General features: G+C 41.1%; 2 protein-coding genes across 17 annotated transcripts in view; one reads left to right on the top strand and one right to left on the bottom strand.

Moving 5' to 3' along the window:
- LYRM4 (LYR motif containing 4) overlaps positions 1–17,998 on the bottom strand; it is a 170,909-nt gene extending 152,911 nt beyond the window's left edge. Inside the window, exon 1 of one of the 4 annotated variants that reach the window (XR_009604837.3) lies at positions 17,628–17,987. Coding sequence is in view for 2 of the 4 variants with exons in the window: in XM_060614897.3 (XP_060470880.3) it covers positions 17,628–17,713 (86 nt within the window). In the remaining 2 variants the exon portion in view is untranslated. Of the gene's footprint in view, positions 1–17,627 lie in introns of all 4 variants that reach the window. The other 3 variants (XM_060614897.3, XM_060614899.2, XM_060614898.3) reach the window with 3 other exon arrangements.
- Positions 17,999–18,354: 356 nt separating this feature from the next.
- The window catches only part of FARS2 (phenylalanyl-tRNA synthetase 2, mitochondrial), a 538,848-nt gene continuing 531,019 nt past the window's right edge, over positions 18,355–26,183 (top strand). For 3 of the 13 annotated variants that reach the window (XM_060614885.3, XM_060614883.3, XM_078446669.2), the window contains exon 1: positions 18,361–18,615. The gene's annotated coding sequence lies outside the window, so the exon portion shown is untranslated. Of the gene's footprint in view, positions 18,642–26,183 lie in introns of all 13 variants that reach the window. The other 10 variants (XM_060614887.3, XM_060614882.3, XM_060614884.3 and 7 more) reach the window with 10 other exon arrangements.

The following is a 26,183-nucleotide window of genomic DNA, read 5'->3' as shown; positions in this document are numbered from 1 at the left end:
TAGGTAGTACATCCAGCTCTGCCAAAGCTAGCCTGTCTTGTATTCTACTGCTTAGGGCACAGTGACCTTGCCCACTCTTTCTGCTCATCTTGAGTATTGTTTCTTTCCAATAAAATCTTGCCTCCTATCTTCCTTCTCTTTTTTTTTTCTCTCCCAACTACTTGGCAGAAATATTATTTCTCATTACTACTGTTCCTGCCCCTCCACTGATATTTTTAGAATATGGCACGGAACCAAGTGAATTTATTTTCAGTTTATAACACCGTAACTTTTGTGGTAATATTGCCTTAGGGTATACACACACATTATAAATTATTTACTTAAGAACCTAAAACAAATATCAGTTGGGGAGCAACATCTATTAAAACGTCAACTGTGAAATGACAATTTTAAGCATCTGTTTTATCTTCTGTCTTAAAAGGAGCACACAAAGATCACCAACCTGGGGCTGGAGGGAAGTTCCAAAGTCAAGATATTCTTGGGGGATTCTCACAGACAGGACTGGAAACCCTCAGGAGCAGTATTCAGTGTGGGTTTTAGCTTGTGAGCAAGGCCAACAGAAAAAAAGGATTGCTAAGAAAATGAAAATAATTATATAGGGAATTAAAATTACTGATCTGTGCTTTGAAGTCAAGGGGCAGTACTACAGAAAGATATCTTCTGTGATGTTGGCAATGGTCCCCAGGAGGGGTTTTCATGAACACCTTACATGCATCTATTTGGCAGGACACCAGAATCCACTGTTGGCTGGCTTAGTTGGTTAAGTGTCTGACTTAGGCTCAGGTCATGATCTCATGGCTAGTGGGTTTGAGCCCCACGTTGGGCTCTGTGCTGACAGCTCAGAGCCTAGATCCTGCTCTGGATTCTGTGTTTCCCTCTCTCTCTGACCCTACCTTGTTCACGCTTTGTCTCTCTCTCTCATTCAAAAATAAATATAACATTAAAAAAAAAAAAAGAAGCCCACTCAAAGATAAAGGTCTGCATCTTCCTGTGGAGACAGGTGGAGGTAGAGAAGGCTTCCTAACCTGAGTCCACATGGAACATGGGGAAGTGTTGGTGTTAAAGGACTCAGGTGTTACCTTCACTCCCTATCAGCTGTATCATTTTAGGTATACTACTTTCTGCTTTAAGCTGCAGCTTCCTCACCTGCAAACTGGGGGAAATTAAAAATCCGCTTCATGGAGTTTCCATGATGGTTAAATGAGATAATCCAAGGAAGAGACTAACATGCATCTGGCCCACAAGAAATGTTAAAGTAAAAAAAAGCTATTTTTATGATTGTAGTTGTAAAATAGAATAACAATGCCTATTTCACAGTGATTCTATGTTGAACAAGAATATGCATATTAAAATATGTAATCTCAGGCATGTGATCAATCAATGTTAATTCACTTTGGAGCCCCCCTTTTTTTCTCTTTCCCCCTAAACACTGGGGGATCTGTGTGAATATGGAACAGATATCCCTGAGGCAGTAAACAGCCTCAGTGGCAAGGACTGATTTTATTAATATTATTTTAATCAGAATTTGAATAAAATCAATTCTCCCAATGCTACTGACCCCTGGAATGCAACTAAGCCTCACCAGAGTGCAGACTTTGGTACAACAGACATGTGTGAGACTATTCTCTCTCTTGGATGTAGTTATCAAAGGGCTGGAAGGCTTCTGTTACAATACCATCTAACCAGAATGAAAACTCTGTGAATGCAGGATTCTGAGTTTTATTCTCTGCTGTATCTCCGGCTCCCAGCAGAACTCCTGGTGTATACTGGAAATTCAATAAATACTTGCTCACTGAATGAACATGGCTCATGAGGATATGTCATATGCCAATGTCTTTGCCAAAAAGTTACTGTCCACAAGGATCAAGGAGGCATGGGAGGCCTGGAGGCAGCTATGGTCTTGGTGGTGGACACGTGACATACTCTAAAATAATGATACATAGCACTGGCCTGACTCAGGAATACTGAGCATCCTAACAGAGCCCTTCATCCATAGCAAGGTCATAAAAGAAGATTATTCAATGTAAGTAAGACAAACTCAAACACTCTTAACCATATTACCACCACCTTAATTTGAATTTTTTTTTTTAATGTTTATTTATTTTTGAGACAGAGAGAGACAGAGCATGAACCGGGGAGGGGCAGAGAGAGAGGGAGGGAGACACAGAATCTGAAGCGGGCTCCAGGCTCTGAGCTGTCAGCACAGAGCCCGACGCGGGGCTCAAACTCACAGACCGTGAGATCATGACCTGAGCCGAAGTCGGATGCTTAATCGACTGAGCCACCCAGGCGCCCCACCACCACCTTAATTTGAAAGTGCTTCACAGATTAGAAGCCTCCACATGTAAATTCTCATTTAATAATTTGCTGGCCTGCTTGTGTTTTTTATAAGAATCTTCATTATAGGCAAAGCTGTGGAAGGGGAGGTTAAAAAACAAACAAACATGAATATAGCAAGACTTCCGTTCTTCAAGGACTCAAAATATAGTAGGAACCAGCAAATCCTTCAAGGGCAAATTCTGTTAACTTCATCTGTCTGCTCCACCCACACTTGAATCAGGTTTTCTGCCTCCACCCCAAGCTTTCTTTTATTCACACTGCTCTATCACGAGTCAGAGACTCAGGACTCCAGAGATATTATGACCCTGGGTGCACAAAATGCTGGTGTTTAACCCTGCTGTCCCTAGCTCCCATTCTCTTGCACAGTGAAAGACTTAGAGAATAGAAATGAACGAGATTCTCTTTTCTCAGGTTCCAGTATTCTGAACACATTTGTTTTCAGGTTGGCAAATAAAAAATATAAAGGAATTGTAAAATGAAAACAGGCTGTGTTGAAAGGTAATAACTTTTTGCTCCATCCTTAAAGAAGAAAAAAATGGAAGATACACTAAAAATAAACACTGGATTTCCTCTTACTCCCTAGGGTTAGAATGATGCCAGGGAAATAATCTTCTGTGATAATAATTATATGCCTGAAATATATGAAGTTTTCCAACTGACTGTGGATTAAAATTAATTATGGTGGAAATAATATTATCTCCAGTAGAAGACTATCTAGGTTAGAAGTAGAGGTTATGAAACTAGAAGTAGTTTTTTGCATTTTGGTTATTTTTAATTAATTAAAACAAAGAGGCTTATTTTTCTCTTATTATCTTATACTGGCTCTTCTGACCTTTAAAAATTCTTCCCAGGGAAACACGTCCACAATCACTACCAGTGACAGATTATTTCTGACATGGTCTTTTCTTCCTCTCATACCAATTTTTGTTCATCACCTGAGATGTCTCAATATTTTGGATACTTTTTCCTTGTGTTTTTATGTTTTTAGAAAGAAAAGGAAGTGGCTTTTAAGAAAATATACGTCCAACACATCTTGCTTCCTGAATTGAGTCTACTTCTTAACTTTGCTACTGACATGAAATCACTATAATAGAGCCCCTTCCCCCCTCTCTGTTCGTCCTTTAGGGGACAGACCAAGTCTGAAGGTCCCAGGGCACGGAGAGATGCAAGAGCAGGAGTGTCGGGAAAGGAGAAGAAAGAATCCTGTCTGACTCAGCTCATGAGTTCAGGCAGAAGGTAGAAAGAAATGGTACCAAACCCAAGATCCTCACCCTGTGGTGAGAAGCACTTCTGTCCTAGCTTGGGATAGAAGTTGGGACCTGCTCTCTGTATGTTCACCCAGCTTGAGGTTTTGAGAGGCCTCAGCAGTGGTGGCCACGTGGATGTGGATAGGCAGGCCGGCAGTGGTAGCACACACACGCGAGCATTCAAAACCCAAACGTAGACAGCGAGGCTGTGCTGCCAGCGGGCTGGGGTGGGGAGGCTGACAAGGCCGTCCTCTGCAGTTGTTACACTGCCTGGTGGTCTTCCCCAGGCTTGGTGAGGCGGCTTGGAAAACAACTGTCCTAGTACTGTGTGATTACTTATTAATAGCTGGCTTGCCTACACATACCTTACGGTGATCCCAAAGAAAAAGAAATCAAGCTTCCTTCATTTGCAGGAAGACCTTTTTAAATATAATAGGTGAATTTCTGGGAAAAGAAAAAGGATATATACATAAATCTGGTTGGAGAAAACCAAGTCTTCTCTTAAAATTCTCTGAGATTTCTCTGTATTTAGATATGTCACGAAGTTAGGAAGGAAAAGAAAATTATGTGGCTGTCTGGGCCCTAAACATGGCCACCCTGATAGTTAATCAAAATCTTTTCACTTACACTTGTTAGTAAGCAGTTACCCATACACACAGCACTCACTCCCACATTTCTCTTGCTTTTATAGTATGTTACCACTGAGGAAGCAAAGTTGATTCAGAGTCTCTATGTCCTGGAATGACAGTTTAGTAAAAAAAGGGACAAGAGTGATAAGGGAATTAACATGGAAGGATTTTGCACAAGCTGTCTGGAAGACAAGGGAGGAGCCATCATAAATATGACCCAACATTTGCCACATACTGATGCACTGGTCCATGCACTGGTGCCACATACTGATGCACCATGCACTGGTGCCTGGCTTGGATGCTGCAGTAATAGTGGTGAGATGCACACAGTCCTTGAGCAATGGTGCTTAATGGAAAGAAGAAACTGGTTTTGAGATGTATTGAGAAATAGAATTAGCTGTTCCTCGTGGTTGGTTGAATATGTTGGATTAGAGAGAATGACTTGAGTTTCAGTTAGCAGAATGTAATCGTAAGGAGAAAGACCATTCCAGATGAAGCCTCACATTTCAGGGGCACTGCCTCCTTGGTACAAGGACATTTTCTATAGGTGCCTTTGTGTGCAGTGGTATAGCTTCAGGAGAGTTTCTGGACATTTCAGGCACGCTTTGAAAGCACCTCTTTGGCCCTACATGCTAACTTTTCTTTCTCCGATTAATGTGTCTTTAATATATTAATTTACTTAATTTGCCAGTTATTGTTCATCGATGTTCCATTAGTTCATTGTATCTGTTCTCAGAGTAATTATTCTTTTTAATAGATGCCTCATTAGATGTCATTAATGCATCTATTACCCTATATTCTTTTGTTTCTAGGGTAATTTTTGGGTGGATTTAGACATCCCCCGGGATTTCCTTCCTTTAGAGTTTCAAATTCAGGGATAAAGCATTAAGTTGCCACTAAACGCTGTGCTTATTATTTCATGTCTCCACAAGTTTAGAGGGCCACCATAACTAAAATCTGTTCATCCTGGGTTCGAGAAGGAAAGAAACAGAGCACTGAACTTGAATACATTGCGAGCGCTCAATACACGTGTTAAATGAGTAAGAGACAATGGGATCAGGTTAGAGGATCAAAGGTTTGTTCTGGCTCCAGTCTGGCTACAAGGAACTACTTTCTCAATTAATTTAGCATTTTGCTTAGTAAAGGGCAATGGTGATTCTAGATAAGAGATACCTCTGCCTACAGAAACAATTTGTGGTTAAAACAACATCACTGTTAGGGATCAGATGCTGGGGAGCGATAATCATATAGGGAAGATAATTTGTATTTATTCTCAAACTGTGGATATGCAAAAAGAAATGGTATGAGGGCATTAAATGAATAATTATGGTTTAAAACAATATACATTTTTAAAGATTTATTTATTTATTTATTTTGAGAGAGAGAGAGAGAGAGAGAGACAGACAGACAGACAGATGTAGGAGGAACAGAGAGAGGGAGAGAGAATCCCAAGCAGGCTCTAAGCTATCAGTGCAGAGCCTGATGCAGGGCTAGAACTCACAAACCATGAGATCATGACCTGAGCTAAAATCAAGAGTTGGTTGCTTAACTGACTGAGCCACCCAGGAGCCTTGGTATAGAATATTTTTTTTTTTTTTTTTTAAATTTTTTTTTTTTTTTTTAACGTTTATTTATTTTTGAGACAGAGAGAGACAGAGCATGAACGGGGGAGGGGCAGAGAGAGAGGGAGACACAGAATTGGAAACAGGCTCCAGGCTCTGAGCCATCTGCCCAGAGCCTGACGCGGGGCTCGAACTCACGGACCGCGAGATCCTGACCTGAGCCGAAGTCGGGCGCTTAACCGACTGAGCCACCCAGGCGCCCCGGTATAGAATATTTATAATTGTAATGAATTGATTACATAAATCACTTCAAACTAGGTGAAAGGGGGATGTCTAAGTCCTTCCATTAAGCACCATTGCTCAGTTTGGCCTTCAACATCATCTGACTAAAGTAAACTAATGCCATTACCTCCTCACTGGCATCTGTGTATTGTCTCCTTCATGTTTAGGGTGATCCAGCTAAAGGTGTACCTGGAGTCTGGTTGAAATACCTAAGGGCTTTCTGCTGTCTAGTAACATACCCCAGCAGGCTGGCATGCAGGGTTCTGTCATCTGTGGTCCCACCTCTATGATCTGTCTATTCTTACCCTCGCCTACTGTCATCAGTGGCACCAGACTGCTGGCAGTTTCTCACACCTGGCACCATTTACATTCTTTTTGTTTTTTGTCTTTCCCACACATGTCCCCTCTGCTTCTGCTTCCCCTTCACCAGCAAATCCCTACTGAATCCTCACAGCTCAGACCAACTACCATTGCTTTCTAAACCTCACTCCCCTTTCTGGACAGGCTTCGTTGCACCGTCTGTCTGCTCCCACGATGTGCTGCTCAGTTCTCTATCAGCACACTGCCACCACAGTGTTGTAAAATCCTCAGTGAGTGCATTACTGTATGCACTGAACCGTGAAGCTCCTCTCAGGCAAAGATCATGTTCTGTTTATCTCTGTACCGCCAGCAGGGGCAAAAGGTCTGGCACATGGCAGGTATCCAAAGAATGTTAGCTGAATGAAGGCTCAAACCATCATACCAAAACTATGTATTACCGAATGGGACTCCACAGTTTAACTGAAATGGTTACATGACTGTTGGCTACTACAAATCCCAAAGATTTGGCAGTTGGATAGTCGGTATAAAAGATCACTATGTAGTAGCTAATTAACTTGTATCTGCTGAAACACAGAAGTGATTTTTGGAGTACCTGCTGTATGCCAAACATTCTGCTAGAAAGTTTTGCAATGTCAGCATTCTCAATTTACAGACACTGTACTGGGGAGTAAATAACAATCACAGAGCTAGTAGCTAGTTGACTTCAAATGTGAATACAAGTTTGCTTCTTTTTTTTTTTTTAAAGTAATCTCCATATGCAACATGGGGCTCAAACTCATTCATGACCCCAAGAGCAAGTGTGGTATGCTCTACCAACTAAGCCAGCCGAGGTATCCCTGAAATAAGTTTCTTGATTCAAAGGCCAGGAATCTTTCTTTCTTATATATATATATTTTTAAGTTTTATTTCTTTATTTTGAGAGAGATAGAGACAGCAGACAGAGTGAGTGGGGGAGGGTCAGAAAGAGAGGGAGAGAGAGAATCCTAAGCAGGCTCTACACTGCCTGCGCAGAGTCCAATATGGGGCTTGAACTCATGAAACTTTGAGATCATGACTTGAGCTGCAGCCAAGAGTCAGACGCTTAACCGATTGAGCTACCCAGGCGCCCTGCCCAGGAATCTTTCTAAGTCAAGACTGCCTTGCTCATGATTCTCATTCATAATAGTGAAAACAACATTTAAAGCAAATTAGCTCAGGAATGATAACATTAGGGAAAGAAATAAGGGGTAAAAGAAAACAAAGGAGAAGACCTAGCATCAAGTCACTGCAACTTTTGTTTCTCTTTTGTCATGAAAGACATTTCTATGAGCTATTTTTTTTTTTTTTGTTTAAATCTCAAAGTATTCTGAGTGAAAAAAAAACTACTATACTTTCAAAGACAATTCCAATAATAAGTGGTGATGAAGCCACATAGATAATCAAGATTTCACAGTGATATACATTAATTGTAACTTTGGAAATTCTAAATCTGATTCTCAAAATTGGAGGGGAGAGATCAACTGACAGAACCCTATTGAAGGCATGCTTATTGCTAATATAAACAAAAGCCAGGAGGACCCATCTTACTTTAGCTGATTCTTGCTAAATCCAGAAATTCAGTTTGATCCATGTAACTGATCTAGTTGTATTACTTAATTTGGTTTCTGAAGGATTTTCCTAAATTGGCTAGGAACCAGTTAATTGAAAACATAAATGCTAAGACATATATAAAAATCTATGATCTGATGAAATGGGATTCAGTGTCAGCAAAGGGGTCATAGAAGACAAGAAACAGGAGATGAAGTACCTTTCACCCAAGGCAAAGTAGTCATAAGGTTACTGATGCAAGTCATTAAGAGGCAGGCAATTTTCTACGTGCTCATTACAGCAGTTTTCAAACAAAATGCTTTTAAGTACACTTGCATTAAAAAAAAGTATACCCTAGTACAACACAATAATTTAAAGATACTTTATGGAAGTCCTATTGACTTATAATTGTATTTGTGTTCTAACTTTACTTTCTTATATATTCTCTACCTTTATTTTCTCTTTGCCCTGCTTTTCTCATTTATTATTTTTTAATTATAACAATTATTTCATTTTATTGTGTTTTATTATATGTATTCTTCCAAGTTTTAAAAATGCTTTAGGGGCTAAGAGGAAGTATAAATAGAATAAGTGCAATTTGGAAATTCTTATAAACTGCACTCAGTAAGTCAACAATGACACATAGATCTAATAATTTTTTAACACTTCTCTCTACTGTTAAGGGTAAACAATAATACATTATCTCCCTCCCCCATTCAGGCAGGTGAATATCTTAAATATTTTCTTCTCTGAGTTATCTATACAATTTTTACTTATTTTTCAAAATCATGATGACTCAACATGGCAGAACTTAGCAACCATGAAAGAAAAAAAAATTAAAAAAAAATGTTTTTTAACGTTGATTTACTTTTGAGACAGAGAGAGACAGAGCATGAATCGGGGAGGGGCAGAGAGAGAGAGGGAGGCACAGAATCCAAAGCAGGTTCCAGGCTCTGAGCTGGCAGCACAGAGCCCAACGCGGGGCTTCAGATCATGACCTGAGCTGAAGTTGGACGCTTAACTGACTGAGCCACCCACGCTCCCCGAAAAAAAAATTTTTGTGGGGGATTTCAAGCGTATTTAACAATAATGAATAATCCTTCTTTGAAGAGTCTAAGAAGCTGTTAATCTTTAGCACAAATGAACTGTCTCTAGTTGTTGAGTTGTTGTGGAGCTTTATAGAGAGAGAAGGGGTCAGGTAAGAACACTTCTAATAAAGTGCTACGAGCTGACTTAGGAGTTCAAATTTAAGACTAAATTTGGGAAGAACTTAGAAAATTTAATAGTTGTCTTTTTCTTTTTTATTGCTCTCCTCCTCTGTAACTTTCATAGCCTGTAATATAATTCACAGAGAGGTATGATTTGTTCAACATTTCTGAGCAAAACTCTCATCTGGCTGTTTATTACAGAATTCTGTGGTTATACATGCATTTCAAGACACAAGAGGCAAAACTTTTTACGGAGGGATGGGGGGAATCCTAACAATCTTGCTAAAAATAGCAAAAAGCAAAATGCAACACTTAATGCTCGCCAACCTGAGGGCTGTCCCAGGTGGCATGAATGCATGGCTCTAAACTGAGTGAGGGAAGAAGAGGTGCAAAAGAACAAGAGTTCCTGGGTAATTTCCCACACATCAGAAACTTCTGGTTAAAGGCAGGTTTTACTTTGAGAACAAAGTAAAGAATGTTTCAGTGGGGAGGCTAAAATTATCTTTATAAAAATGAAAAACATATTTAAGGATTTAAAGTTTCTACATGAGAACAGATGTACGAAGCTACAGCTGAAGTCAACGGTAGGGCCAGAGAACTGACACAATCACTATAGCGTTATTTTCACAATATCTGTATGATATAGGAGTCTGGCAAAACATCCATCTGTGTGACAAGTGTCTCATTCAAAGCCACTACGTTTAGCAAATCTCCAGCGTTTGGTCACTGTTTCAATTTGCATTTGTTTCTTCTGTTGAGTTTCTTGAGCTGTCCTATGTGTACATTTCTTAGGCCCAACCATACTACGATCTTATAACTGCAGGGCCACCCTGTGTTTCTATTCTATCTAGCCCGAGGCTCTAGTGCAATAACATATATACTATGAAAGGCCAGGAACTGTTAGAAACAAACTGATTTGTCCAAAGAATATTTGGCAGTAAGGTCTTTAGTAGAGCTGTCCTATCTTAGAAAGGTGTGTTAGAAAGAAAGGTGTTTTAGAAAGGTGCTTAGTGTTAACACTATTCACATCAGTTAGTATTATTCACCTTACATTCTTGATCAATCAGTAGCACATGGGGCAGAAAAGGTTGTTAATGTGAAAAGATCTGCAACAATGAGTATAGAAACCTGTGAAGTAAACCCTCTACTTGGTTCCTGCTGTGTCCAGAAGCTCCAGGTTCCATGTCCTCAGCTTCTAGTTCAAAGAGAACAGATTACTAAATAGGAATCATTATTTAGTCCATTTGTTAAGACTGCAATCAGGGACTTCAATAATGTTGCCTTCAATTGTGTAGCAGGTAGTACTGGAGACCTGACATTTATCAACAGTTAGCAGTTTATCAGTCACGAAACTAAAGAGTCTATTTAGCTACTTCAGCTGTAAAAGAAACCATGAAAATAAATACCTTTGGATTGATGTTTCTAAAACCTCTGAAGGTCAAGTCAAGGATTCATGGGGTTGTAGGAATTTTCCACGGAAAAGCGTGGAGTCACAGAAATAGCAGTGCACTGGGGGCTGGGAAGCTTTTTAGCTCCTATTCTGTCAGTTACCAGCTGTGAGACCTTAGTCAAGCCGTTTATCCTTTCTGTCTTTACTTTTCTTTTAGACCCATTTTATCACTTGCTGGCTATTTTACTGAGCACTTAAAGTCATCTATGATGGAACTCCAGTCTAATGCTTTAGCCAGTTACCTACCTCTGGTTCTGATGTGCCCTTGTGTTTTACTTCCCCAGTACCTCATCGTCTGTGCCTGGTGTGCTCCTCCACCCATGTCTACATGCCCCCAGCTATGGAAGACACCAAGTGTTGGCTGGCCCAGCAGTCATTCCCAACTCTTTTCTCTTGTTGCCTTCCACTGCAGAGCCTGGAATAGCTATATCCTTATTTTCCAGCCTCATGCTCAGCAAGCGATAAAACTGTAAGAGTCCTGGTCAGTGCTGTAACCAGAAGTTCACTAGAAAGGTTGCAGGCAAGTTTACCCTTTCCTTGTGAAAAGAAAACTTACTCTTTCCTGTTTGGGATATCCTTCTTTCTTCTTCTTGCCTTGCATAAAGATATGATATTTGGAACCTTGACAGCCATTTACAACCATCAGGCATATGCATGAGAGGAAAATGAACACTTAGACATCTTATCATCTAGCGGCTAAATCAGTTCAAAGAGGTACATACCTCCAGATCTTCTCTATGTGAGAATAAACCCTTTACTTGAGTACTGTGTAAAGGTTTTCTATTACTTATAGTCAAAAGCATTCTTAATGATATCTATTTTTTTTTTCTTTTCTTTTTTTTTTTTTAATAACAGAAGTGAAGAGACTTTTTTTTTTTTTAAATTTTTTTTTTTTTTTCCAACGTTCTTTATTTATTTTTGGGACAGAGAGAGACAGAGCATGAACGGGGGAGGGGCAGAGAGAGGGAGACACAGAATCGGAAACAGGCTCCAGGCTCTGAGCCATCAGCCCAGAGCCCGACGCGGGGCTCGAACTCACAAACCGCGAGATCGTGACCTGGCTGAAGTCGGACGCTTAACCGACTGCGCCACCCAGGCGCCCCAATGAGATCTATTTTTAAGGTGGTGTTTATGAGGTCAGGCTTTCCTCCTTTGTACTTTACTGATAAACTCCTGATGATACTATGAAAATTAGTGGAGGGAAATCTTATTTAAAATGCAGGTGAGAAGTCCCGTAGGGGGACTGCTCACCCAAGAACTTTTGGTCTAGTTCACTTTGCTACTCCAGCAGAAGGAAGGAAGGTTTTCTCCTTGCCCAGTGCCAAGGAGAAATTGCCACGACTCAGCCAATAAGAAGCCATCGCCACCCTCCAACAGTCTTTTGTTCCAAGCAGCCCCTACCAACCTCTTCCTTTTTCTCTGTAATGTTCCTCTCCTGAGTTCTCCAGACTGGCTGGCCTATAGTTTGCCACAGCTTGCAAGTCCTGAATCACAATTCCTCCGCTATTCCCAAAGGAATTCATTATGCTGGTAAAATAAAGGGCTCTTTTGTTTTTTAAGGTCAACAGTACTTACCATTTTTGTACCATTAATGGGAGGCTAATTTTGATTTGCAGCTCCTGCCACAGTGCTTAGTGTTACAGGAACTATATAATACTCAAAAATTTACCAAAAAAGAAGTTCTGACACTCAGTTTGGTAAGCACATGGGCATTATTTTTGCTTTGTCTCACATTTTAAAATATTTTTTTAATATTTAAAAAATTTTTGAGAGAGAGAGAGAGAGAAAAAAGCGCGAGTGGGGGAGGGGCAAAGAGAGGGAGATAGAGGATCCAAAGCAGGCTCCACTCTGTGAGCACAGAGCCCGGATGTGGGGCTTGAACTCACAAACTGTGAGATCATGACCTGAGCTGAAATCTAGGGTCGGACGTGTGACCAACTGAGCCACCCAGGTGCCCCACATTTTACAATATTTTTAATGTGTAATAGGAAAATGGCTGATAAAAATTACCTCTGAATACAATTTCCTCTTGCTTTTCAACAAATATTCGTAAGTATATACTAGGCAGTTATTGTGTTAAGCACTAGAAATACAGACATAAGATAGGAACGGAATACAGGCATTCAAAGAACAAATGGTTGAGACAAGTACACCTACAACAGTATTTGATATGTATCACAATAAATCTGACAACACAGTGCTTCCTCAACATCCACTTACTTTCCAGTTTATCCAGACACTGGCAATCAGGCATGGCACGAATCATGTGAACTTCCCAACCTTCCCACATGGTCACTTCTGTCACCCTAACTGATGAGAAAGTGTTCCCCCTCCAGTCCCAGGACCAACCATGCTGTCAGATACTCTGCCTCTCACCTTTTGTGCGGCCCCGCTCTTGAAGTTAGCCAAACTCCCATATCATGTTAACCAGACTTCCTGCGGTGGCGGGTTGGTTTACACTCACTGTGGCTGTTTACTTCCTTCTTATTCACTTCTCAAGCCCCATAATCTGGGTTCTGCCTTAGCCACTGGCACTGCTCTGGTAAAGGTCCCTAGAGATCTCCATACTGCCCAAAACAGGGACCACATTTCCATCTTTATTTATTAGACCTTGCTAAAGCAAGTGACCCTGACCACAACCACTTTCCCCAAACATGGGACTATCTTGACTTCTGTGACACTACTCTCTCTGCTTGTTCTCTTCTCCCTTTTAGACATTAGAGTACTTATCCAAGTGTGGCTCAGGGGCCACTGGGGGTCTCTGAGACCTTTCAGCAGCTTCATCAGGAAAAGTATTTTCACAATATCAAGGAGATATTTGCTTGTTTCTTCCTCACTCTCTTATGAGTGTATGGTGAAATTTCCCAGAGGCTAAATGACATGCGATACAGCAAGAGGCCGAAGGCAGAAACAAATAGAAGAATGTACTCTTCTTTTATTAAGATGAACGTTAAAGAGATTTGCAAAACTGTTGAATAATGTCACTCTTGCCATTAATTTTTAATTTGGAAGAAAAAGTTATTTTTCATAAAAATGTTATTTATGTTTGTGTGTAAGGGGCTTATTATTTCATTTAAAGATAGGTGTTTTAAAATGTTTTAGTTTTAATTTTTAATATGATTTTGATAACTATGCTGCACACAAAAAAGCTCTTGGGGTCCTCAGTTATATATAAGAATGTAAAAGGATCCTGAGACCATTAAATTTGAGGATCATATCCTTAGACTATGTCTTCTTGGTCTCCTTAAGTGGCTCTTCTTGGTCCTTAAGTGGCTCTTCATTGTCTAATTCCTTAAATTTTGATGTTCTCTAGAGCAGCATCCTTAGCCCACTAATTTTCTCACCATATACCAAGATTTCTCAGTCTTAGCATGTTTGACATTTTGGAACAGATAATTTGTTTTTAAAGTTTATTTATTTATTTTTGAGAGAGAGAGAATCCCAAGCAGGCTCCATGCTATCAGCCCAGAGCCTGATGTGGGGCTTGATCTCACAAACCCTGAGATCGTGACCTAGCTAAGATCAACTGGACACTCAACTGACTGAGTCACCCAGGTGGCCCCAGGTAATTCTTTATTATGGGGGGCTTTCTTGTGTTTAGCAGCATCCCTGGCCTCTAGCTATTAGATGCTAGCAGCATCCTCCCACCCAAGCTGTGACAACAAAAATATATCCAGACATTGTCAAATAAAATTGCCCCTGGTTGAGAGCTACTGCCCTAAATACTCTTCCTGGAAATTTCACCTAATACCAAGATTTTAATTCCTCTTAAGATAATAATTCTGCTTACTGGGTACTTACTCTGTGCCAGGCATAACTGTAAGCACTTGACATGTATTAACTCATTTAAACCTCTATCACTGTATGAGAGATAAATCATTATCTCTGTGTTATAGATTAAGAAACCTGCAAAACAGAGACGTGAAATGACTTCCCCAGGGTCACACAGCAAATAAGTGATGATAGTAACTCTGGCCCTGTTTGCTCCCCTGAGCTGTAGATGCTTGTGCATAACTGCCTTTGCTGCACATCAGATGACATTTACTCAAGATGTCCTAAGATGTATTTAGGAGTCTTCTTGTCATAAGACCAGCTATTTCTGTAAGTCAGTTAATGGCAGAACTTTACACTTAATCTTTCTGTGCCTCCTCTTAACTAGTAGCCTGGTTGTGATTCTAGACTCTGCTTGGATTCTCTTCCTTCTTCCTGAATCCAATCATTCATAGCGTTCTAACAATTTTATCCTATATTAAAATGCCTTTTTTTCTCTATCATCCACTATTCCTGCCTTCATTAAGACCCTAATCTCTCCTCAGCACCACTGTAATGAACTTCCATTTGGTGTCCTTGTATCTAGCTCTCAAAATTATCTTCTACACTACTGCCAGTGATCTCCCTAAAACGTAAATCTGGCCATGTCTCTCTATGGTTTAAAATGCTTTATTGGTTGCCCGTTAGCTAAGAATAAAGTCCATGTCCAAGGCATGGTGCCTAGGTCCTTCAATATGTATGTGGCTCTTTCTACCCTTAGTCTCATCCTCTGTCACCTCATGAATCACACTTAACTCTTCAGAAATTAAACAGTCTTCTGCTGTTTGTTGTTATCTGAACATACTATGCTGCTTTATGCCTTTGATCCAATATATTCTTGATTCTATCCCCTGTGCATGCCCATCACAGCACTTAACACAGTTTGCAAAAATGGTTTCTATAACTGTGTCCCACAAAGGTCTGTTAAAAAAGCCACTGATGGGCCTTGCTGAGCCCAAAGCTCTCATCTTTCTATATCTAGGTTTTGGTATGGCAGAGGCAAAGTTTTTGGAAGCACTGAAGTAAAATGACACTTAGGAAAAGGACCTGTTTAGATGGAGGTGGGGTTGTGGATGAGGGAAATTAGGAAAACCTCTGTCCTGAGAAGGTCATGATTGAGCTGAATCTCAAAAGAGGATGAATTCAAGACAAGACTGTTTAAAGAATGTTTAAAGACAACAGAAAACTTTACAAGGGGGAAGGGGATGTCTTTGAAATTCACAAGACATAGCCTTAATATACAAGAAGAACATTATTTTGTAAAAAGTACATTTATTATCTTAGACATACTGGTAGGAATCTCAGGTTTTAGGTCCATGATTTCAAGAAAGTGTAAAATGATTACCAGATCCCTACAGTTAATACATTTACATGTATTTAATGAATTTGGTTCAAAAGCATTACTCAAAGTAAATTTGAGCAACTACTTTCTAAATGTCTATTACTTTACAGTGGCTCATACAGAAACTCATTTCCAATTTTCTGCCTATGAGCTTTGAATGATTTTCCTGCAGTTTACTCCTGTTGACTTGGCATTTATTCACTGGATAAAACTTTGCCTCAAGTGTACATTTCACCACCTGGCTTATAAATCATTTCCGAATGGATTTTTAGAAATGTAAGAGTCCTTAGAGATTACCTAGTCCAACAGGCTAATTTTACAAACAAGAAAATTGAAATACTAAGGTTGAGCGACTCGTTGAAGGTTATATATTCTCTGAGGGCTCGTACTTGACTTTTCCACAATGTGCTTTCTCATCTACCCTATCCCTGCTGCTGTCTCTTCAGTGTGTGACCTGTGTGCCTATTCCTAATTCTTGCTTATGCTCAGTAAACTTAAATGACAAAATATCTTCTTCCAGAATGTAATATAAATAACTGGTTACCATTTATTCACTTGCATATTTTGTGGGTTTCTTCAATAGACTTGGTGAAGTCTTGGTGCTAAGTACTAGGTTAATTGTTAAAAATTCTACCAGTATTCCTGATATTTATAAACCTTACCTTCCAAAGGCAAAGTCATTAAGTAAAACCACGGTCTCTCATGAAATGTTTCTTTCAGCCATTTGACTGGGTAAATTTGGTCTCACTGGTATGGTCCAGATGTTCTCAAATTTATAGGATGAATACCTTTACCATGCAGGTATCTAAAAATTAGCCACTGCTTGAGAGGTTTAGTGTTCCATAACCTACATTGTACTGGGTCTACTTATAGGGCCTCACAGCTCATATACTCACTGGGAGGGTGGCGCCTATCTAACCAGATCTTTCCAAGGGTAGGCTCTCTCCTAGGACACTTGGCCTGGCCAATCACCCAAAGTCAGATCTCGCCTAAATATGGCTCATACTCAGACAGGATCAGGTAGTTGGTAGGAAACACCAAATCTGAAAGGACGCAGAGACAGAATCCATAACAGTACCGATGGGTCAGAAGTTATAAGGAAGCAAAAAAGGAAGCAGAGGCTGGGAGGTAGACCAAAAAAATATATGAAGAGTATAAGGAACTCAAGAGCATATATGAGGAAGGGGCAGGCACGGAGAAAGTCGTGCAACACACTGAGGGATGTAAGTTTAGACTCTCATCCTTCTGCTACTAAGATTTTTAAGGCTGTATCCCCATCTTATGAGACCAAGGGAAACGTTTCAGCTCCTGGAAGATTGTGAGACTTTCGTTCCTTTACCGCTACTTGAATTTCCTTTACAAACCCTGCCCTCGCCCGACCCCCTCCGCAAAGCCAGTGCCCTAAGTAGAAGTGATTTGATTCTGATTCTTGCAACCAAGAAAGCTAGTTAAGACACGTAGGCTATTATTAAAGAAGTGGCTAGAGCGAGTCTTCAGCTTGCGGACTTGTGCTACTGACTGCTTACTTCCACTATCAACTCTTCCAATCCTGAAGCTCTACACATGCGACAAACGGGTCCTAGCTTGAACCCTTGCAGTTTCCACGTCCACAGAAACACACTAGTAACCACACTCCCAGAGAACCACAGTATTCGATTTGGGGGAAAACTTCACAAGATTTGAACCTATTCTTTAATACAATAAAGGGCAAGCCCCCTGCTCTTCCCTGAAGGTTTCAGAGAGCTACGCTGGTCGACAGGGGCAAGGTTTTCGGCGGCGGAGCCTTTGCATCCCCATTCCAAAGCCTCCGGCGCGGGACAGGAGCTCCCCGCACCCCGGACCTCCCGGCCCTCGCCGCCCACTGGGTCACCTGTAATTGTAGGCGCTGAAATGCTTGCTTTCTCTCAGCATCGCCCGGTACAGATCTAACACTTGTGCGCGGCTGGAGGCTGCCATTTTGAAAGAAAAAAAAAAAAAAAAAAGGGTCCTTTTTGAGGAGGTCCCGAGTTTAACCTAACCCACAAAACTTCAGTCTGTGCAAAACCTCGAGTGAAATGAAATAAAAGAAAATGCAGTGGGGCTCGGTCTCGCTAGCGGGCCGCACCTCGACCTAGGAGAACACCTACCCGCACCTCGGGGCGCTGGGCGTCGCGCGCCGCTGGGGAGGCGGGCGCAGGCGGGCTTCGGGCAGCTTAAGGGGGAGGTGCCGACAGGGAGGCGTTGCCGTTCTCTGCCCGCGCCTGGGAGGAGGCGTGCAGCAGCTGAGGGGGAAGAAGGGGGACGGCCACAGGGGAAGGTCTGAGCCTGGGGAGGGACGCAGGGCGGAGGCTCTAGCATTGAGTGCGCGTTGCCCGTCAAGGAGCGCCTTCGAGAACTGCCTAGGTCGTGGCGGGTACATTTAGTCTCATATTGCAGCTCCCAGTGCTATCTCTGCAAGGCCCAAGGCCTCGTTGCCACGGTTACCAGGAGCGCGGTGGGTCGACGCCCCGCCTTCGGCCGCAGATGACCCGCCCCTTGCGCTGGGGCCGCCCTCCGCGCTGCCTGAGAGGCCGAGCGGGCTTTCCAAGTTGCCTTTACTTTACGGCTCTCTGTCTGTGGACCTCCTGTACAGGGAACTTTCTGAGCATAGGGATGGGTTGTAGGGGGGCGCTGAGGCGACAGGTGAGGGACTCCCTGGTTCTTAGGCTCTGCTCAGGACGACCGGCTAAGGGCCTTGATAGCAAGGCCCCCTTTCTTGTCAAAATGGCAGCGCCCAGCATGCTGGGGAGGTATCTCTAAGGTGGGGAGGGGGTGCGGCGGGTAAGAGACCTCCTAGGAGAGTAAGCAGCGTACCGCACTTCAGATTTTGAAACACCCAGGTTTGTGTCTCCTGGGCGAGCGGTGGGTGAGTGTTTGCCTCGCTGCAGCGTGATTTGTGACAGGGGCGGTCGGTGGTGGCGGGGAGAGTTATTGGCCGTGGAATTCCCCCCCCTTTCTGGGTGTTCTTTGAGCTTTCGAGATTTTGCTTTTAAGAGTCCCGCGGACTTTTGTCATCTAATGTGTACGAAAGATGGGGTGGCGTGAGTGGTTAATTGGGAAAACTTAAAGGATTTAAGAACTCTCTTGGGATAATTTCAGACCCAAAACTAGAAGCTGAGCAAGTTTTCTCACGAAGTTCTTCATGGCTAAGTTTTCTCTCTTGGTCTTTCCCTGAAGACATCAGCACTTCAGAATCACTTTGTTACCCTGGTGGATAAATTTAGTTGTTCTGGTTCTTGAACGTAGGACCGGGCGTAGAGAAGCCTGAGCTAGTTCTAGTTAAAACTAGGTGTGTTTGTAAAGCACCTGTCTTATTTTGGGAGTGTTTCTGTCTATATAGACAACGTTAGAAGAGTCACAGTTTTCTTGCTCACATCACAGGTAGGAGTAACTTTAGCGTAAAAAACAAGTTTCCCTCAACATCCATCTTAATTCACCCACTGAGTTGTGGTTGTATTTCATCTCTTTAAGTTTATCTGGTTTTAAAATGACACTTGCTTTATATCAAAACCTCGTATTTTCAGAAACTGTAAGAGATGGAAACACTTTTCTGATCTCGATGCACTTTAGTGTACTTGCAGCCTGGTGTCCTTGCACCCAGATATTCTTGTTAATATTACTTGTTATAATGCAATGGCATTTTAAAAAAAGGCATGGAAGAGAACATACTTCTATTAAAATCTTTTTCAGTTTCCTGTTTGATTTTTTTTTAAAGGTGTCCCACATCTGTGACTATCAAAATAAGGTTTTTTACAGAGTAGTCAAGCTTCTGTCACTCTTGCAGGTTGATCAGGTCATTGGGCAAGTCTTGCCTCAGAATTACTGAAAGGGATTTTAATATTTTGAGTTTATCCTTGGCATTACTGAAAGGATTCAAGACCAAGGTAATTGATTATTACAGAGTAAGATCTAGAGCCATTTTCTCATAATATGGTACATGAGTGCTAATGACATAAAATGGGGCACCTGGGAAAACTACAACGTTCCTGCAAGTTAAAAATAGAGAAAGCTATCAAGGTAAAAGAAAAAAAAAAAACCAGAAAAGTTATTTTGGCTTGTTTAAAAATATTGGGAATTGTAGTGTTGCCTGGCTGGTTCAATCAGTGGATCATGTGGCTCTTGATCTCGGGGTTGTGAGTTGGAGGAAGGCCAGTGTAAAGTGTAGAGATTACTTAAATGAATGATCTTTAAAAAATAGTTGGGATTGCATTATATTTTGCTTCCATCTATAAAATAAGGTTGGAATAATTATTACTGTATACAGTTGTTTATGTCTAATTATCAGGTGATTTAATCATTTATACAATTAATGTAGGTCAAGGACTTTAACTTTGTCGTAATCAAAGAAAGCTTTCCAAATAAATATTTAAAGTTTAGTTTGGGTAGCTAGTCATCTGTTAGTACAAAGAATAGTTGAGGTTAGGTCGGTGATAGCTTCCCAGTAGATTCCAAGCCAAGTCCTCACAAAAATATTTTTATTGTATTTGAAATAATTTACCAGAATCTTGGATATTGTTGTCTTGAACAACTAATAAAAAAAATTGCATTCCAAAGCCAAATCTCTATTTTTGTACATCTTTATTGCAGAGATGACTATTTTGAATAGTAGTTCTGTTTGAGGTTGAAAGGAATTAGGCCAGTACGTGAGGATTACTTACTCATATGTTCTTTAATATGCATTCTATTCTGGGCTGAGTATTCTCTTAGGTAATGACTATTAGCTAGTGGTACCCATCTACTACCACTTAAGCCTCAAAATGTAAAAATTTACAGTTCTTTAACTACCGATGTAAAATGATGTATGGGACATCTGGGTGGCTCAGTCTGTTAAGCATCCGACTTCAGCTCAGGTCACAGTCTCAGGGTTTGTGAGTTTGAGCCCTGCTTCGGACTCTGTGCGGACAGCTCTGAGCCTGGAGCCTAGTTTGGATTGTTTCTCTCTTTCTGCCCTCTCCTGCTTATGATATGTCTCTCTTTCTCTCTCAAAAATAAATAAACATGAAAAAAAAAAGTTTTAATGATGTATTACTTCATATTAAAATTAGGATTGCTGGATTGCTAATGAACGCTTAATCCTTTTTGAAGAGAAATTTCTCTAAACATAGTAACGTAACAGCAATTTATTGTCTTAAGCTTAAATACTAAGTTATTAATTTATTTATGAGGGGGTGAGGGGGAGAGAGAGAGGGGGACAAAGGATCTAAAGTGGGCTCTGCACTGACAACAGAGAGCGCGATGCAGGGCTTGAACTCACAAACTGTGAGATCATGACCTGAGCCGAAGGCAGGTGCTTAACAGACTGAGCCACCCAGGTTCCCCAGGCTTAAAATGATGTGCAAAGAAAATCTTATATAAATGAGTGACTTGTGATACTATGATTTAGAAATTATTCCACTCCAAACATGGATCTAAGTCTTTATTATATGTAATTTTCACTTTTTTTTTTTTTATTGATCCTTCATTGTAATAGAATGTGAAGCTGGAAGAGACCTTGGATATCAACTCCTTTTTACAGATGAACAAACTGAAGGCCTTTTTTATTTCATTTATTCAATATTGATTGAATGCTTCTTAAGTGCCATACATTATCTAAGATGATGGAGTTACCGTGAACAGAGCCTTTTTGTCCTCCCAGAACTGGACAGGGAACTAGAGAAGCAAAGTATTAATTTGTTTTGTCAGGTGCTATGTTACCAAGTGTCTGGAGAGTACAGAAGAGGGCCATTCAACTAGGATTTTGACCTAAGGGGAGGCTTTCCATCATAGAAGGCGTTTCCCCAATTAGTTAGTAACCCAGATGAAGAATGTGGTAAGACGTTGTAGTGCATATTCAAAGAATTGGAGCATGAGGGAGCATGACCCATTCAGGGAACTCTGGGAGATGGATGGGAAGGACCATCTGTGAAACCAGACGTGATTAGTCCTGTGCCTGCTTTGTTTTAATGATGTTTCTTCTGTTTTGGGGATAAGTTATTTCTTATACATTGGCTAGTTCACATAAGTAGACTTTAACATCTGTTGAAATATAGGTTAGTTTTTTAGGTGTTGTTAGGTTTTTGTTTTAAACCATACTTTTGAATCCTATATTTTAGGAGTACTGAAATTCTGTTTACCTCTGTGTTTAACATATAGTTGACCAGCCTGTTAGTTCAAGCCACAGTTCCTGTGGATATTTGAGGGCTATCAATCAAATACTGATCTAGGTTTCCAAGAGTTTATAGTTTAAGTACAATTTGTATGTAATTAAAACAAAGTATAAAGTGCTTCAGGAGAAGCATGGAATCTCAGCATGAGAGGTCACTTCCATGGGTAGTGCCTGGGCCACACCTCAGACTGACAAAGTCAGCATGGCCCAGGCTCCAGGAGGATTTTGTTTTTAATTTAATTTTTTTTGTTTTTTATTCCCCAGGTGATTGGATGCAGCCTGGTAGAGAAGCGTTAATCTGTGGGAATTAGGGGGCTTTTGTAGGAGGTAGTGTTCATGTTGGGCTTGAGAGAATTTATGTTTGAGCTGGGTCTTGAAAGGAATCCCAGGGTTTGGTGTGTGGGTGCGATGGTTACTGCAGGATAAAGCTTAACTCTTGGAAAGGGTAGAAGAGAGAGAGTGAGTGACGTCTGGGGAAAGATGATCAAGGCCTACAGACTTGTGACGGGGGAGTTGGAGGGTACTTGAGGGGGAGTGCAGGAGATGCAGCTGGGAAGCCTGGCACAGCAGCTTTCCTGGATGGTGGACACCTGCTCCGTACTTGTATGATCTCAGTTGATTGGAGACCTGATGGGAAAGAAAGCTGTTAACTTCATTTAAGAACAGGGAAGCTGAGAAGTTGGGTTATTGAGTCAGAATGTTCCACAGCTAGGAAGCAGTGAGGGTAGGCTTTGGCCGAGGACCTGATCTGTCTAGCCATGATGCTACAGTGCTTCACAGTCTTCAGTGGAAGCTTCAGGAGTTTGAAGTGTATTAATTTTTCTTGGATAACATGGGTAAATTTCAACCATATCTGAACTTTAATTTAGTTGGATTCCACTTATTTATAAAGCTAACTGGTTAGCTCCTAACAAATATTCAGAAAATCTCAAATATTGATTTTTTTATACTAGCTTTTTATTTAACCTTGTAAGAGAAAAAAAAATTTTTTTCCTATTAATGTGTCTTAGAAAAGACCTCAATCGAATGCCCTTTTTAGGTTGTCTGTTCATGTGTGCAACAGACATTACTTCTTGGGGGATTTCTGAGACTCTCCTTTCTGGAGAGTGTTACCTAAGAAAATCTGTTCTCTAAGAAAGTTAGAAAGCAGCTAGATAGTCTAGCTTCATTGATTGGAGGCTAAAGGTTCCCTTACTTTTGGACAACAACAATAAAACTGACAATTGATTTTGTATAAAGTAGATCAAATGTTACTTCCAGAGCATTTTTTTTTTTAAACAAATTCTTTGCCTTCTGAAGGAAAGAAACCATCTTTTCCTACTACGAACTCTTACCAACATGGGAATTCTTTTACAATGTGGTTTATGGTAATGTTTGTTTGTTTGTTTAAGAGAGAGAGCACATGGAGTTGAGGAGAGGGACAGAGGTGGAGGAGGGAGGGAGAGAGAGAGGGAGAGAGGGAGAGAGAGAGAGAGAGAGAGAGAGAATCCCAAGCAGGGTCCATGCTCAGCACCAAGCCCAAAGTGGAACCCAAAGTGGAGCTCAATCCCATGACCTGGGATTATGACCTGAGCTGAAATCAAGACTTGGACGTTGAATCGACTGAGCTACCCAGGCTCCCTTGCCTTTTTTTTTTTTTTTTTTTAAAGTAATACTCTGCTATAGATCACCTGCATTCTTTTTCATACTAGTTATGAGGGGTGAATTAGAGCAATTATATTTTCTTATTGTTTGTATATTTCAGAATGAATTGTTCATCAACTAGCTCTATGTGATGATAATGCTAGCTCTTATTTATTTAAAGTTTATATTCTTTTCCAAAAGCTTTGCCAGGCAGTTTGCAAACATCTCATTTCAGTAATTCTTATAAAGACAGGAGCACCTGGGTGGCCCAGCAAGTTAAGTGTCTGACTTTGGCTTAGGTCATGATCTTGCAGTCTGTGGGTTTGAACCCTGTGTCAGGCTCTGTGCTGACAGCTCGGAGCCTGGAACCTACTTTGGATTCTGTGTCCTCTCTCTCTCTGCCCCTTCCTGACTTGTGCTTTGTTCCTCTCTCTCAAAAATAATCATAAAAAATTTTAAAAAAATTCTTATAAAGACAGATTTGAAGCCCTGATTGACTTCTTTGAGTGGGGAGTAATAACCACCATCTGTTTGTTCAGATCAGTGGTTGTGTACAGAAAACACTTAGGATTTGCAGCACTTAGGATTGACTCTGTTTAGGAAAAAAAAACACACAGCAGCCTGTGTTTGGCTAGTCACTGACGAAATACTAGGTCAATGTCTCATACAGAAACGGAGTTCTGTGATATTAACTGATATCTTGGAAGGACGGTATATCTTTGTAAAGAAAAATCCTGCAGTTCTTCCCTACTGTGTGTTTCTTTCCTGTGCGTCTCCTTAGCTGTTCAAACAGAACACTTCATTTCTGGTCACCTGATGTGTGGGGATTTTTTTTTACCGACACCAAAGCAGTTCTCTGCGACACCAGCTGGGTATCCGACAGTTCAACTCAATCCTGACACTGCCTGAAGATAGCATCAGATTCCACAGGGTAAAGCTCATTCCCCTAAGACTGCCCTCCCTACCCTCCTATGTCAGATGCCAATTGCAAGTAGTGGATCCCCAGGTTGCCTATGCCATCTGTCGGATTTGGCTGCAAATTGGAGGTTCCAGTGACTCTCTGCTCAGGTTTGAGTAATTTACTAGAGAGGCTCACAAACCTCAAGGAAACATTTACACTCACCAGTTTATTAAAGGCTGTGATGAAGAGCACAGATGAACAGCCAGATGAAGAGATACATTGGATGAGGTCTGGGAGGGCCCTGAGTGCAGGAGCTTCTGTCCCTGTGGAGTTGGGGTGAACTGCCCCGCCTGTGTGGATGTGTTCACCCACCTGGAATCTTTGCAAACCCCATACTATTGGGATTTTATGGAAGCTTCCTCATGTAGCCATGATCAATTAGCATTTTCAACCCCTCTGTTCACTAGAGGAGTGGGATGGGGGGGGATGGGGCTGAAAATCCCGAGCATCTAATCCTGGCTTGGTCTTTCTGGTGACCAGTCCCTTCAGGAGCCTTACAGGAGCCCACCCAAGGTCACTTCTTTAGAAATAACAATGCTCTTAGTGCTCTTATCACTTAGGAATTTTCAAGGGTTTTGTGATCCCTGTGTTGATGGGGTCAAAGACCAAATATTAGAACAAGAGATGCTTCTAGGATTCTTATTGGTTAGAAAATTATAAGGGTTCTAGGAGCCAGGAACTGGGGGCAGAGACCAATATACAGATTTTCTATTTCACAATCTTTTTTTTTTAATGTAATTTATTGTCAAATTGGCTAACATACAGTGTATATAGTGTGTTCTTGGTTTTGAGAATAGATTCCTGTGACTCATGGCTTACATATAACACCCAGTTACCCTCCTCAGTGCTCATACCCACTTTCCCCTCTCCCCCACCTCCCATCAACCCTCAGTTCTCTGTATTTAAGAGTCTCTTTAAAAAATTTTTTTTTAATGTTTTATTTTATTTTTGAGAGACAGAGACAGCATGAGTGGGAGAGGAACAGAGAAAGAGGGAGACACAGAATCTGAAGCAGGCTCCAGGCTCTCAGCTGTCAGCACAGAGCCCAACACGGGGCTTGAACCCACAAACTGTGAGATCATGACCTGAGGCGAAGTCGGACGCCTAACAGACTGAGCCACCCAGGCGCCCCTGTATTTAAGAGTCTCTTACGGTTTGCCTCCCTCCCTCTCTGTTTGTAACTATTTTTTCCCCTTCCCTCCCCCCATGGTCTTTTGTTAAGTTTCTCAAGATCCACAGATGAGTGAAAACATACGATATCTGTCTATCTCTGACTGACTTATTTCACTTAGCATAATACCTTCCAGTTCCATCCACATTGCTGCAAATAGCATGATTTCATTCTTTCTCATTGCCAAGTAGTATTCCATTGTATATATAAACCACATCTTCTTTATCCATTCATCACTTGATGGACATTTAGCTCTTTGCATAATTTGGCTATTGTTGAAAGTGCTGCTATAAACATTGGGATATATGTGCCTCTATGAATCAAAACTCCTGTATCCTTTGGATAAATTTCTAGTAGTGCTATTGCTGGGTCGTAGGGTAGTTCTATTTTTAATTTTTTTGAGGAACCTCCACACTGTTTCCCGGAGTGGCTGTACCAGTTTGCATTCCCACCAACAATGCAAGAGGGTTCCTATTTCTCCACATCGGTGTTTACTGAGTTGTTCATT

The sequence above is a fragment of the Panthera onca genome, chromosome B2, assembly GCF_046562875.1.
Source record: "Panthera onca isolate mPanOnc1 chromosome B2, mPanOnc1 haplotype 2, whole genome shotgun sequence".
Classification (NCBI taxonomy): Eukaryota; Metazoa; Chordata; class Mammalia; order Carnivora; family Felidae; genus Panthera; species Panthera onca.
Note: the sequence above shows the minus strand (reverse complement) of the source record. Positions and strands in the feature narration are given on the sequence as shown.